Source organism: Mercenaria mercenaria, unplaced genomic scaffold (assembly GCF_021730395.1).
Source record: "Mercenaria mercenaria strain notata unplaced genomic scaffold, MADL_Memer_1 contig_3086, whole genome shotgun sequence".
Lineage (NCBI taxonomy): Eukaryota > Metazoa > Mollusca > Bivalvia > Venerida > Veneridae > Mercenaria > Mercenaria mercenaria.
The window spans coordinates 25,117-40,042 of record NW_026461193.1 but is presented as its reverse complement, the minus strand read 5'-3'; the positions used below and the strand labels follow the sequence as shown (position 1 = coordinate 40,042).

Sequence of the window (14,926 nt, the reverse complement as noted above, 5' to 3'; positions counted from 1 at the left end):
TTAGAGTTACCGTTCGTCCAGCGCGGTAATACTTTTTGCAGTTAATCGCCGAGAAGTCGTGGGAAAATCAAAAACCATGTAAATAAGTTAAAATTAATCGCATTTTCAAGATCAATTTCAAGTGATCGACGTTATGTATTTAACCCACCAGACCAGCGTAGCATCTTGGGTACCTGTACTAAAGTATTCATTTTGTAGAATGTCATGTTATGCCCTTACAATGCTAATCCCACTCTGACTTTTTAGTTTACATTTTTATCATTGAGAAAGATGACGTCGATCCCGAGTTGAGATGACAGGGCGTTAAAATTTTACCTGTTTAAGCAAACCTGGTAGGTTAGAAAGAAAAACTCAGAAGTACAACATTATTTGTCACACTGGTAGTGTACAAAACCCCTTTTTTCCCTTATACAAAAGCTTAATATTTTGTGTTGGATGTAATTTCACAAATACCTCTGTCTTCTTATTACATTCATAGTACCACATCCTTATCCACAAGTACTGAATATTATAGGTGTCTATGAGTATTATATCAAAATAGGAATATGTTTTTTATCTTCCGACCATCAGTTTCTTAAAAATCCACTCCTTCATTTCTGCATGAAGTGTGAAAGTAGCAATATGCGTCCCCTTAAAGTACAACGGACTCCTAATACGCCCTCCCATTATCAATTGGTTCATTTATTAGTCAAGACCCTGAGTAGCAAAATGTCGCTCCGTTAACGGAATTTAGTGCCCAGCAGGTAATACAAAAGACTGTTCTAAGTAGCTAAAGCCCTGTATTTTGAGAAACTATTGATTATTATACTGAACCGGATTGTTAAATCGCATTTTTTCAAGATGGCGTCCGATATGGCAGCGATACATTTCTACGCTGGATGATCAGATTGCATATTCTTAAATCAAGATTTTGAGAATACGTTTTCACAAACTGATAGTTGAATGACTAAATATTTTCATAAAAAAACCAATATAATTGAGGAATTGAGGTACCATTTTCACACAGCGTAAATACTTTGCTTTACTATCTGACTATGAGGATGTTAATTACAAACTTCCTAAGCTTCTTGATCATGAACATTTTTGCTGTATTTTAGATAAGAGGCCTCCGTGGCTGAGTGATTATGGTCGTTGACTTTGAATTACATATCAGTTCCCGCCACTGTGGATTCGAAACCACGCTGGAAGTGTACAATTCTTTCATGTAAAGAAGCCATTTAGCTGACTTATGAAAGATTGGTTGTTCTAACTAGGTACCCGTCCGTGTCTGAAGTAATGATCATAGGGGCAGCTACAGTCTTCTTCCACCATGAAAAGCTAGACTCGACATATGACCAACAGTTGTGTCGGTTTGACGCTAAACCCAAAAAAGTATTTTGGATAGTGTTTTATAGCTCTGTTAACGAGCTTACGACCATGCCTGTTTGAGACATACCACATGTTTTCGTGTTTAACCTCTTTACACTGGAAACTACGCTTTCCTTTTGAATAGAATCGAACTTCTTTGTTTTAAAAAGTCTGTGCTGTAGAGATGCACCTGGTTTGGATACTTCTATTTACACCGTCCTGTTACTTTGGAACATGCTGGTGTTAAAGAATGAGATTTAGTGCAACATAAACAGTTTTATAGTTCCCCAGTGGTGTTTTGGCAATTGACTGTTCTATGGGATGCCCCGTTGTATTCCTTCATTTGCTTCTTTTAGCTTAGGTCTTAGTTGTCTGTAAGTTTTACGTAGTCTTTTCATTTTTGTGATTATGTGAAAAATGTGCACATCATTAAGATCACTGCTGTGGGCATTTGTTTGGGGGTTCTGCGCATAAACGTTGACGCATTTTCTTTGTTTTTTATACTTATTCTGCTTTAAAAGGAAATGGTTATTTATAATCTAGGTATGCACTGGCCATGCAATTATCACTTTAAACAGTATTTATTTTGCTTAATAGATCAGTAGTAAACATACAAGAAGTAAGATAAGTATACACAAACTTAGTCATATTTCCAGCTTTTCATTTATGACTTCTATTAAGTGTGATCTAGTGTAGTGGTAATATGATTATTTGTTTGGATCTATACTAAACGTTTCATATTTGTTCGCAAGGTATATATTTGCATAACTCGTGAAAAAGTCAAGGGGTGAATGCGAAAGAAGTCTGAGTGCTTCTTTATTTATATGCACTTAGACCTCTTTCGCATTCATCCCACGAAATTTAAAAGAAAGAACCACTGAAAAATAAATCTGTTTTAAGTGTTTGAGAGAGCCCTAGTCAGCGTCGAGACTGCCAATCCCCGATTATGTCGACATCGATATACACCTGTACGGCTATTTTTTTCATTTTTCATCTTAACATTAGTCTTCAGCACCATTCAGAATGTTGATATGCCATCATGATTACCTGTAACCCTAAGCAAAACAATGTTAGTTTTTTGTAAAAGTCAGTCACCTGTCCGTTTATTATGCTAATGTTCAACATAAATGAGACACGAAGATTTGAGAAGTAAATATACTGGTATACCACCACCGATTTATGACGTTCATTTTAAGAGTCTACTTGGGTATATAAAGCCATGTATAATGTATTAGCTGGTTCTCAGTTGCTTTTTCTCATACAGAACGCAAGGTAGAAATAGCCTCTATAGGATTCGAAAGCTTTGGTCTAAACAAAACTTCTGTTGTAATGCCGACATATCGAGACGGGCCGGAATAATTGCAAGTGTGACATCCTTCAAGCCTGCTCTAACGCATTGTCGGGACAGACGTTAAAACTTAACGTGCAATTAACTGGTTCAAGGTCCCCATTGGTGTTTTGCCACTGACAAGTCCAAGGCGGTTGTTGTAGGGTTTGGTTTTGTGAGGCCGTTTGTCTTTAATGTAGCTATTCCTATCGGGCCTTTAACATTGTTTTCACGATGACTGACCTATTTAATAGCTAACTGGATCCATATAAGGGGCACATGCCATTTAAACCAACAATTTACATTTTATTTCAATAAGATGTATTGTTTTGTGTTAGAAACTTTGATATTTGAAGAGCTTTGTAAAATATATTAACTTCTATTCACACTTCTTTGTAATGCGATAATGATTGTATAAACAATTCTGATAGCAAAATCCGAAAATGAGTCAATTAATTTGTTGTCTGATGTAATTTGTTATGAAAATCAAGAAAATCAGAAACTATTTCTGATTTGAACAAAAGCAAATGAAGGAATTAATCTACGCTGAAATACGTATTGCGGATAGACGTAAGCATAGATATCATCTGCACGAGTCAAATACGGCACTGAAAAGCGAATGATTTAGCGCCTATGAAATTGTAAAAATATTTCTTTTCACGTTCATGTTGTTGCATATACTTTATAAATCAATTATATTTATATCATATATATGATTCATGCTTATGTTAAACCGATTAAATAATAAAATTATCGTGCAAACCTTTTTTAAAAATGCATTTTACAAGTTATCCAACAATTGAATGTAATAGGTTTATAATATATCCATTCAAATCTTATTCTATGTACATATTTAGTCATTTGACAATTCATTTCTGAAAAATATTCTGGAAATCATACTTTAACAACCTGCAGTACTAATGCAAAGACATCAACCGCCGTAAAAAAGGATCGCCGCCATACTGGACGTCATCTTGTGAAAATACGATTTTGCAATTCGATAAAGTAAAACTATTAGCAGTTTCTCAAAAGATAGGGGCTTAGCTATTAAAAACAGAACAGTCAATATCTTTTGTATTTCCTGCTGGGCAATAATTTCGCTTTTTTATAGCCTAGGGTCCTGACTATATAATCGTCTGTCTATTTGTGTTTCCGTTATACCTATTCAAGGAATGAGATTCATAGTGTAGATATCATGTTACAGTAATAAGTAATGGTAAATTATACCGGCAAGTGAATAATGAAACTTTAAAACTAGATTTTGTCCTGACTTTATTGTTCAGCAAAAATACTCAGTCATATGATTTTAAAAATTTATATATCAGTTTGAGCATGTATTGTGCACTTAAATTCTTTATCTATACAGATAGGATTACTTGTATCGTAAATTATTGTGCACTACATTACTTTATCTTAACAGATAGGGTTATTTCTTTCGTAGAAAGGAAGTTTAAAAACTGAAATTTGATTGAGTATATATGTGATTGTAATTTTGTTTATTCTTCAGATATTAAGTTTTACAAACGTGTGTTACTGAGAAGCCAACAAAGGTTTTTGGAAGATCTTGATCCTGTTTCTGTTTTAGACTTATTTTTGGAAAGGGATTATCTAACATACCCTCAAGTACGCGATATTCAGGTATATAAAGTTTAGGCTTACTAAAATACTACTGAAGTAACAAACTCCAGTTTCAGAGAAAAGCTTCAAATGAAATATTGCATGTATGTTACATTGTATGTAACCTCTGACTGAGTTTAAATTGTATGCTTATCAACACCACTACAAGAAAGTAAAAGGGGCCTCCATGAACGGTTAGTTGGGGTCGCTGACTTTGAATTACTTGCCCCAAACGTCTGTGGGTTCAAAATCTCGCCTGGGCTGCAGATTTCTTTGATGTAAGGAAGCCATCCAACTGGCTTACGAAAGGTTTGTGGTTCTACCTAGCTGCCCGTATGCGCCTGAAATAAAGTCCTGGTAAGTCGCCATATGATCTGAAACTGCAGGTGTGACTTGCACAAAACCCAAACCAAAGAGCAATACAAAAAAGTAATAGATTGTTTAAACAAAGATTGTGACATTGGCTTTTGTTGTATTTTTGACATTTGTTAAAATATTTTTCTTCAACAAAAAGTCTCCTCACAATAACAAGTTTCGATACAAATAAAAGAAAATCAATCAAATTGTTATTAAGAAAGTTTCATATTTCAGTTTATTTTTCATCTATAATTGTTGTCTTCGGGTATGGTTACTAGCATACCTCCCTAAAACATATTAACATTATATTGTTTTACTACGAAAGACCCGTGGTGACATTTCGTCTTCATTATTTCACGATTTCTGCTTCCTGATTTCACGATTTCAACTTCATGAATTCACGATTTCACGATTTCCACTTCATGAATTCACGATTTCACGAATTCACGATTTCACGAAAAAACTTCACGATTTCTTGATTTCACGATTACATGATTTCACGATTTCTTGATTTCACGATTTCCACTTCATGAATTCACGATTTCACGATTTCTGCTTCCTGAATTCACGATTTCCACTTCTTGAATTCACGATTTCACGATTTCCACTTCATAAATTCACGATTTCACGAATTCACGATTTCACGAAAAAAACTTCACGATTTCTTGATTTCACGATCTCCACTTCATGAATTCACGATTTCACGATTTCTGCTTCCTGAATTCACGATTTCCACTTCACGAATTCACGATTTCCACTTCACGAATTCACGATTTCCACTTCAAGAATTCACGATTTCCACTTCACGAATTCACGATCTCACGATTTCCACTTCACGATTTCCACTTCTCGAATTCACGATTTCACAATTTCCACTTCACGAATTCACGATTTCACGATTTCCACTTCACGAATTCACGATTTCCACTTCACGAATTCACGATTTCACGATTTCAACTTCATGAATTCACTATTTCACGATTTCAACTTCACGAATTCACGATTTCCACTTCACGAATTCACGATTTCAACTTCATGAATTCACGATCTACTTCACGATTTCACGATTTCAACTTCATGAATTCACGATTTCACGATTTCCACTTTACGAATTCACGATTTCCACTTCTCGAATTCACGAATTCACGATTTCCACTTCACGAATTCACGATTTCCACTTCACGAATTCACGATTTCCACTTCTCGAATTCACGATTTCACAATTTCCACTTCACGAATTCACGATTTCACGATTTCCACTTCACGAATTCACTATTTCTACTTCACGAATTCACGATTTCAACTTCATGAATTCACTATTTGACGATTTCCACTTCACGAATTCACGATTTCACGATTTCCACTTCACGAATTCACGATTTCCACTTCACGAATTCACGATTTCAACTTCATGAATTCACGATTTCCACTTCACGAATTCACGATTTCACGATTTCAACTTCATGAATTCACGATTTCACGATTTCCACTTCACGAATTCACGATTTCACGATTTCCACTTCACGAATTCACGATTTCCACTTCACGAATTCACGATTTCAACTTCATGAATTCACGATTTCCACTTCACGAATTCACGATTTCACGATTTCAACTTCATGAATTCACGATTTCACGATTTCCACTTCACGAATTCACTATTTCCACTTCACGAATTCACGATTTCAACTTCATGAATTCACGATTTCCACTTCACGAATTCACGATTTCACGATTTCAACTTCATGAATTCACGATTTCACCATTGTGAAATCGTGAATTCGTGAAGTGGAAATCGTGAAATCGTGAATTCATGAAGTGGAAATTGTGAAATCGAGAATTCGTGAAGTGGAAATCGTGAATTCATGAAGTGGAAATCGTGAAATCGTGAATTCATGAAGTGGAAATCGTGAATTCAGGAAGCAGAAATCGTGAAATCGTGAATTCATGAAGTGGAAATCGTGAAATCAAGAAATCGTGAAATCAAGAAATCGTGAAGTTTTTTCGTGAAATCGTGAAGTTTTTTCGTGAAATCGTGAATTCATGAAGTGGAAATCGTGAAATCGTGAATTCATGAAGTGGAAATCGTGAAATCGTGAATTCATGAAGTGGAAATGGTGAATTCAGGAAGCAGAAATCGTGAATTCGTGAATTCATGAAGTGGAAATCGTGAAATCAGGAAGCAGAAATCGTGAAATAATGAAGTTGAAATGTCACCACGGGTCTTTCGTATTTTACTGATTATTATGCACGCACACGAATTTTGATTTAAGGAACAGAGATTAACCTCTGACAAGACTAGGGAGATAATTAAGAAAGTAAGTGCTAAAGGAGTCAAAGGGTATAAAACGTTTAAAGCACTGTTAAAAGAATCACATCAAGGACATCTTGCTGAATTCTTGGATACACAGGAGAAGACATTAGTGAAAGAAATCAAAATGGCAGAGAAAAAAGAAGAGAAAGACAAACAAGCCCTGACACATGAAACTGTTGCACCTGTACAGCAAGGTAAGTCAAATTCTAAGCTCTGCACATTAGGGTTCTACTAAAGTACAAAATGATTGCTTTGCTATCTTGGATTCCGCTTGTGAGTCTTGGCTTTAAATTTTTTTTTTCAACAGGTTTTTACTTCAGTACTAGGGAATATATAAGCCAGTCATTGAAAGTTTCTTAATAATGCTTGCCTTCTCTTTCCATTTTAAACTTGTCTACTTCTCTTTAGAAAAAAACGATTTGGTATTGTCATCACTCGATCTCTGCTGTTAGGGTCGCTTAGTTTAAGGTTAAGCTGTTGCGATCACCCACAGTCCGTCATTCGACCAATATGTTTCCTACGTTCCTACAAAAATGATCAAAACCTGTTTATTAATGAAAAAAAAACGACGTGATTTATTTTCCCTATAGTTGCATATACATGCATATACTTAACGCTATTAAAAACGCAAGTTTGATTTGCTGTTGTGGTATTGACAAATAGTACTTTCATTATTTTCTGTAAATTAATACGTGTTAGATACTAGTAGTATTACATTCCATGTTGGAAATAATGTTAGAATATACAGAAAATATAACAGCACCTCTCCCAGAAGGCATGGAACGTACCTGTAGCTTAACTTACGTTAGCATCGACTTTGATTAAAATGGTGTCGTAGATGGTAAATGTTGTCCTCTGATGTTTTGATTCTACCGTTTCGTTGCCACGTGTGGATGACGATGACATGAAATGATCAAGGAGGACTCATGAATCGGAAATCAATAGCAAACGTTTCCTATATTTTAGAATAAAATGCTATTTATTTTTGATTTATTATATCCATGGAAAGCATAACTCTTATTTTTCTGGCAAGTTCCTTTGCTCCTTTGCTTTCCACGGGTATCATATATTAAAAACAATGTTCAGGATATCGATCTTTTCAACATCTAAATAGAACAGAAAAAAACTACCCGACCACTTTCAATTGTAATTTGCCTTCCGATAAAATTACAGTTCCTGGTTTTTACCTGATGTTCGTCCATCGTTCAGCGAAGATGACCATGGCATAAGACTCTATGTAGTTGACAGGGTTCGGTGTGTCCGAAGGTGACTCGTCAGGCCAATTCGGGCACGAAAGTACCTCCCACAGGTCGGGCACTTGTGTTCGGTGTCTGTAGTTGAGGTGTTCGTTGACCTCATCTTGCGAAGCGTACGTCTCCTCTTGGGCTCCTCCAACCGTGCTGTCTCTGCGTTTCTTACCCCTGTCGATATTGCAGTTCTCCATGCTGTGCGGTCCTTCGCTAATCCCTCCCATGTGTCTGTGTCAATGACAAGTGTCTTCAGGGTTGCTTTCAGACTGTCCTTGAAGCGTTATCGCTGACCACCTAAGGACCTTGTCCCAACAGTCAGCTCCCCAAACAGAAGTTGTTTGGGGATCATTGTTTCTGGCATGCGGCAGATGTGACCAGTACAACGTACTTGTGACCGCTGAATTCGAAGGATGACATATATCGATGGGAGTTTAGCTCAAGTGAATACATCGGTATATGGGATTTTGTCCTGCCACTTAATGTTCATCAGCTTGCGAAGACAAGTCATGTGAAAGTGGTTCATTCGCTTAGCGTGTCTGGCATACACTGACCATGTTTCGCAAGCATATAACAGTGTGGTGATGCCGACAGCCCTGTAGACACTTATCTTTGTTTCGAGACGTATGCTGCGACGTTTCCACACTGTGGGTCGTAATCTCCCAAATGCAGCACTGGCTTTTTCTTTACGGCAGTCGATTTCATCATCTATGTACACTGCTCTCGACTGGGTGCTACCAAGGTAAGTAAACTTGTCGACGGCTTGCAACATTGCATCATTCATTTGTATGCTAGGTTCGACATATGGCTTGCTTGGTGCATGTTGGTGAAGCACTTCTGTATTCTTTGTGCTTATGGTAAGCCCAAAGTTGTCACATGCCCTAGAGAATTGGCTGACATTGTGCTGCATATCATGCTCTGTTGTTGTATTGATGGCACAGCCGTAGGCAAACAGCAGATCACGGATAATGATTTCCTTCACTTTCTTGACAGCTTTCAGTCGCTGCAGATTGAAAAGTTTGCCATCCGTCCGGTCTCTGATGCCTACCCCTGTGTCTTCGTGACTAAAGGCGTCGGTCAGCTTAGCGGAGAACATCATGCTGGATAGAGTAGGGGCCAACACACAGTCTTGCTTGACTCCATTGCTCACAGGAAAGGCATTGGATGCTTCTCCATCATCTAGCCCTCGTGCCATCATACCATCATGGAACTGACGAACTAAGGCGATGAAGCGATCAGGGTATCCAAACTTTGATATGATTTTCCAAAGACCTTCTCTGCTTACAGTATCAAATGCCTTCGTCAGGTCAACGAACGTCGTGTATAGGTCCTGGTGCTGTTCCCGGCATTTCTCTTTAAGTTGGCGGGCTGTAAACACCATAATCGACAGTTCCGCGGTTTGCGCGAAGCCACACTAGCTCTCTGGTAGTACACCATATAGGTGAAGTATCAGTCGGTTGAGTAACATTCTAGCAAGAATCTTTTAAGATATAATAAGGCGAGATATGCCTCTGTGATTGTCACAGATCTGTCTGTTCCCTTTCCTATTGTATATGTACACAATTGGTGCATCTTTGAATTCTTGTGGCAGGACACCCTCATGCCAGAATGATACAAACGGTTCTAGGAGTTTCTGTTTCTGTTTGTCTCCTCCAGCTTTGTAGACATCTACTGGGATGGCATCTGAACCTGGCGATTTCCCGCAGGAGAGCTGTTTGATGGCTTTCTCTACCTCTTGGATTGAAGGTGAAATGGCCTTGTCCTCATCTACCTGAACTTGTGGGAGGCGAGATATGGCCTCGTCGTTCATGGAAGATGTCAGGACGGTGTCAAAGTGTTTCGCTCATCTGTCAAGAATCTTTTTACGGTCAGTTATTAAACTTGACCCGTCAACACCCAGAATAGGGGATGAACCTGAGGATTGGGGACCGTATACTGCTTTGAGCGAGTCCTAAAAGCGCTTGGAATCGTGATTATCCGCATACTTCTGTATTTCAGCTGACTTCTCACTGAGCATCTGACGTAGTTTTGATTGGACCTCTTGGCGGGCACTTGAGAAAGCTGCCTTCTTTGTTACTGAATTTAGGTCCTGTATGTAGGCAGAATGAAGCATGTGTTTCTTTTCCGGCATGACGTGGATTTCGGCGTCATTTTCATTAAATCAATCCTGATGTTTACGCGTTGTTGGACCAAGGAGTTCGAGAGATGAGGAGTGGACAGTATCTCTGAAAGTAGCTAAGTTTTCCTCAACACTATCTTTGTCTAGTTTAAGTGTAGGCAGTTTATTGTGGAGATCACTTGCGAGCTGACTGGCTTTTTTTTCATCCTTCAGTTAGGACACTTCGATACGTTTTGGTGTTTTCTTCCCCTGTGGCCGCCGCTTAGACGCTATGTGGAGGCTCAGTTTTGAAATGACAAGTCTGTGGTCTGTCCAGCACTCAACACCACACATGGCCTTGGTTATTTTCACATCCTGTCTGTCTGTCTTCCGTGTGATGATGAAGTCGATCATGTGCCAACGCTTGGACCTTGGGTGCATCCAGGTTGTTTTGTTGCAATTGGTTTCTCGGAATATGGTGTTGGTGATAAGAAGGTCATGCGAGATGCAAGTTTTGAGAAGAAAGACACCATTGCTGTTGCACTTGCCTACACTGTATCTACCAATTGCTCCTTCCCATGTGTGTTAATCCGTGCAAACTATGGCATTGAAGTCACCTAGTATGAAGGACTTGTCGCCTCTGGGGACCTTTGAGATTAGGGCATTTTACTCCTGGTAGAACTTGTCTTTAATTTCTTCTGGGTTGGTAATCGTCGGGTCATAGAAGCTGATGAGTGTAGCGTGCATATTCATCTCAACAGGAAGACGTAGTGCCATGAACCTGTCATTGATGCCTTTCGGTTAGGTTGCGAACCAGCTTGGTCTTTATTGCCAATCCCACACCTGCTTCACGTCGCTCATTGGAATTACGGACACTCTAAAAGAAGGTGTAACCAGCATTGTGCTCAGTCAGTTGCCTCTCCGCAGCCAGTCGTGTTTCAAACAGCGCAGCAACATCCACGTTGTATAGTCCTAATTCCAGTGCGACAAGTGCGATGCGTCTTGATGGTCTCTCTGCATTGGGAGTGTCATTAAGGGTACGCACATTCCACACTCCAATGGTGAGCGATGTCACCATTTTTCGTTTTTATTTTAGAATACCGCTAGTCGGGGACCCCTGCTATACGCGGTATTCTAGCCCGGGTTGGTTAAAGCAGGCAGTATTTAGGTCACCTTTTCTAGACCCTTCCTCATTCTTCCGAGGTGAGCAGTGCGGTCCTGAAAAGGGCTGCTCAGTCACTCAGGGTTCCACTGCTGCACTGGTCAGTGCAAGACGACCAAAGCCCCGAGCCGCCTGTGTGTAGGTTTGTGGCTGCAGCTGCCAGTTTGTCCACACCTGCTACGTCGTCACCATCCTATCGCCATAGGACTTGAGGTTGAAGCTTATAACTACTGGTGTGATGTCATGACTTGCGCGTGACTTAATTTAAAGTGGGGGAAAACTTGCGCAGCATCATGCACACTCTCTCGTTCAGAATCAACAGGTTCCAGTAACAAGACGGCTGGAGATAATACTGGATGCAGAAGTTGTTGAGGTCTTCACAGAGTTTGTCCAAGGAATCGCCTACGAGACTGTGCTCCGATATTTCTGTCAGGGTTGTTTCCTTTAGCCTTTTACTATCCCTAGTCATCCTCAAGGCAGTAGAACTATTTAACCCATAGCTGGAGGACCTGTGCTTGGACTTTAGGGCGTGTCCCACTACGCCGTTGGGGCCTGTCGTGTCGCATGCTGACGGGGCAGGACCTCCACCGTGTATACTAGCTGGGAATCTGTTGGTGGACAACAGGGCATGTCCCACACGCCGTTAGGGCCTGGCATGCCGCCTCTTTAGGGGCAAATCACCTCCAAGTCCTGCGTAGTGTAGCCTTGGGCCGTGAGATGCCGAGTTGATTCGTGGCGCGATCGAAGACGCACTACGATAGTGATTGTTGCGGAGAGGCTATATACTGGCTGGGAAGAGACTTACACAATCTGCTCTCCCCTACAGGGAGCCTGCATACCAGCGATGATAGCTGGAAGCGAGACATGACAAGCACATCCGGCGTCACTATCACACTAGGCGCATCACGCAACCATTTGACACAGAGTCATTGAATGAAGTGGTTTTTACCTAAAATATCATTAATTCCAGTGAAAAGTTATACAGTCGTGTACATTCAGTTTTGATTTCTACAGTCAGAAAATAATAGTTTAAGTTTCAATTAGTGTTTGGCAATTTCGACGGTTCGGAAAATCTCATTATATAGACTTTGATTATATTTCTGGTTTTTAATAAAAAGAGGACATATTTTTATGAAAGTAAGTGATACACTTTATTTCAAATAATTGTATGCATATGAAAACATGTAGGGAATACCCATGTACACGCATGCACGTGAGTTTCGCTTCTTCGCTTCAGGCAAATTAAGGTTCGATTGTTCGTTGAAAAATTGTTTTCTATGTTTTAAAAGTTCCTATATATGAATAACTGTAAAACTTTGGAAAATAGGGAAACTTAAGGACATTGAAAAAATGATTGCGTTTTTATGACGTTAAGGACATATGAAATGCATGTTAACTTAAGTATTAATATTCTAATACACCTGTGCAGTTGTTTCAATTATAAGTCAGTTTGGTTAGATCATGAAATCATTCAAGTTAGAAGTGAAAAATCAAATTAAATGTATCAATGCATACTGGTGAAATATCTCATTGTTTTGTAACCTGTGCCATATTTATTTAGAAGTATAATAGAACATACGTCTGAAGCTTTTATCATCCCCTTACTTTAAAAAAATACACATGTCTCTGGAAAGTACAGTTTCCCGCTGAAAATTAGAAACAACATCTGGTTTTCATAAAGTTACTAGATCTAACAGTATTTGATATATAAAATAATCACCTTTGAAGCTGCATCCCTCAGAAAATGTTTTTCCTATTTACATGAATTTTTTTCTTATGAAAGACTCGAAGTTTGCTATATTAAGTGTTAAAGTATTGTTTTTTCCACTTGATTCCTGTTTCATTTCATAGCACTCTTGTTCTCTGGACCCAATTACGATCTCGGTTGGATTTCATGAGAACAAAATCTGTAAAAAGATCCTTCGAAGCAAAGAATTCAACCAAGCAGAATAATAGCAGACTCGGTTTGACTGAGTTTGTTCATAAGAGGCAATGAAATATGCATCAACTCTTATGCCTCCTAGCACCGGCTTAAGCGGAACTCTATTTCACATCAATTGAATGGACTCCATGATCCCAAAGGATCAGAAAATATAAAAAAAAACCATGAATCCAAGTATTGTTAATAAAATCTGTAAAAAAGATCCTTTTCTTTTTCCGCAGTGGAAATGTTCATTACTTGGACCAACACTAAGATTGTTCGAAGTGTTTACTTGTATACGTCTTATTGAAAAAATGGGCATATTATGTGATGGCACGTGCGTGTGTGCGTTCGTCCGTCCGTCTATCTGTCCGTCATTCTTCGTGTTCGGAGCATTACTCAATAACCATTCAAGGTTTTGACTTTAAACTTGGCATACAGGTATGTGGCAATGAGACAACGTGCAGAGCATATGAACCAAGTCGTTAAGTCAAAGGTCAAAGTCATAAATGGAGCTTGAAGGCCAAATGTTTATCATTCATATTTCGTGTTCAGAGTACAACTTGATAACCATTCAAGGAATTGATTTCAAACTTGGCATATTGGTAGGTAGCGATAAGACAATGTTCACGGTGCATGCACTTGGTCCGACACCTAGCCAATAAATCTGTTTTCTGTAAATGTTTCATCTTCCTCCTCTAATCTAGAATTTAGGACGTATACTGACCCCTTTGCGGAGCTATTGTTTTTACAAAACATGGCCACGAAGAAGCTTGGTTACATTTTCCCTTATGTATACTTAACTGCAAAAGAAACTATCCAGATGTATAACTGGGGTATCTTTCAATAATTTTTTTTATAAATTTGACTTGTTTTTTTATACCACATTACATTACACTTGAAAAACTTCACGTGTTAAATTTAAAAAATCGACCAAACGTGAAGTAAGTAGTCCCACAATAGCCGTTTTACACAAATTTCACGTGCACATGTAATTAACAATTTTCTTTGTGAAATGATATTGTCATTTAAAACATTGATGATTGACTCACTCGAAAATCAGCAAAAAGTTAAAAAAATATTATTGGGATGTTAACATGCAACTGACGCGCAGAAGATATAGCCAGAATATTGTGGGACTACTAGCTTCATGGTTGGTCTTTTTTTTTAATTCAACACGTGAAGTTCAATGTGGTAAGAAGAAAACAAGTCAAATTTATAAATTTAAGCTTTTTATTAGAAAATACACCAGTAACTGTTATACATCAGGATAGTTACTTTTGCTGTTCAATATATATAACGGACACTAAATTACAACCAGATGTTCTGGCTCATGCTTAGGAAGGAAACTTTACTTTCTATAGATAAATTTGTCTTTAAAGGTATTTTCTATGCATATAAGTGAGATGGAAATAAAATCGTCTCGACAGAAGCTGCTTGCTCAATTTAAACTCTAGTGTAAGGTCAGCTGACCAATTCTGGGTCTTCACGGCCCTCTTTTTCAGTGACTACACCTTAAAATGCGTACGTTTCTAG

The 14,926-nt window shown here is 38.5% G+C and overlaps 1 protein-coding gene across 1 annotated transcript in view; it reads left to right on the top strand.

Annotated features, from left to right (window-relative positions):
* Positions 1 to 14,926, top strand: part of LOC128552722 (uncharacterized) — a gene marked incomplete at its 3' end in the record, with an annotated part of 49,593 nt that overhangs the window by 9,967 nt on the left and 24,700 nt on the right. Inside the window, exons 2-3 of the mRNA XM_053533770.1 lie at positions 4,182 to 4,312; positions 6,922 to 7,156. Coding sequence (XP_053389745.1) covers positions 4,182 to 4,312; positions 6,922 to 7,156 — 366 coding nt within the window. The remainder of the gene's footprint in view (positions 1 to 4,181; positions 4,313 to 6,921; positions 7,157 to 14,926) is intronic.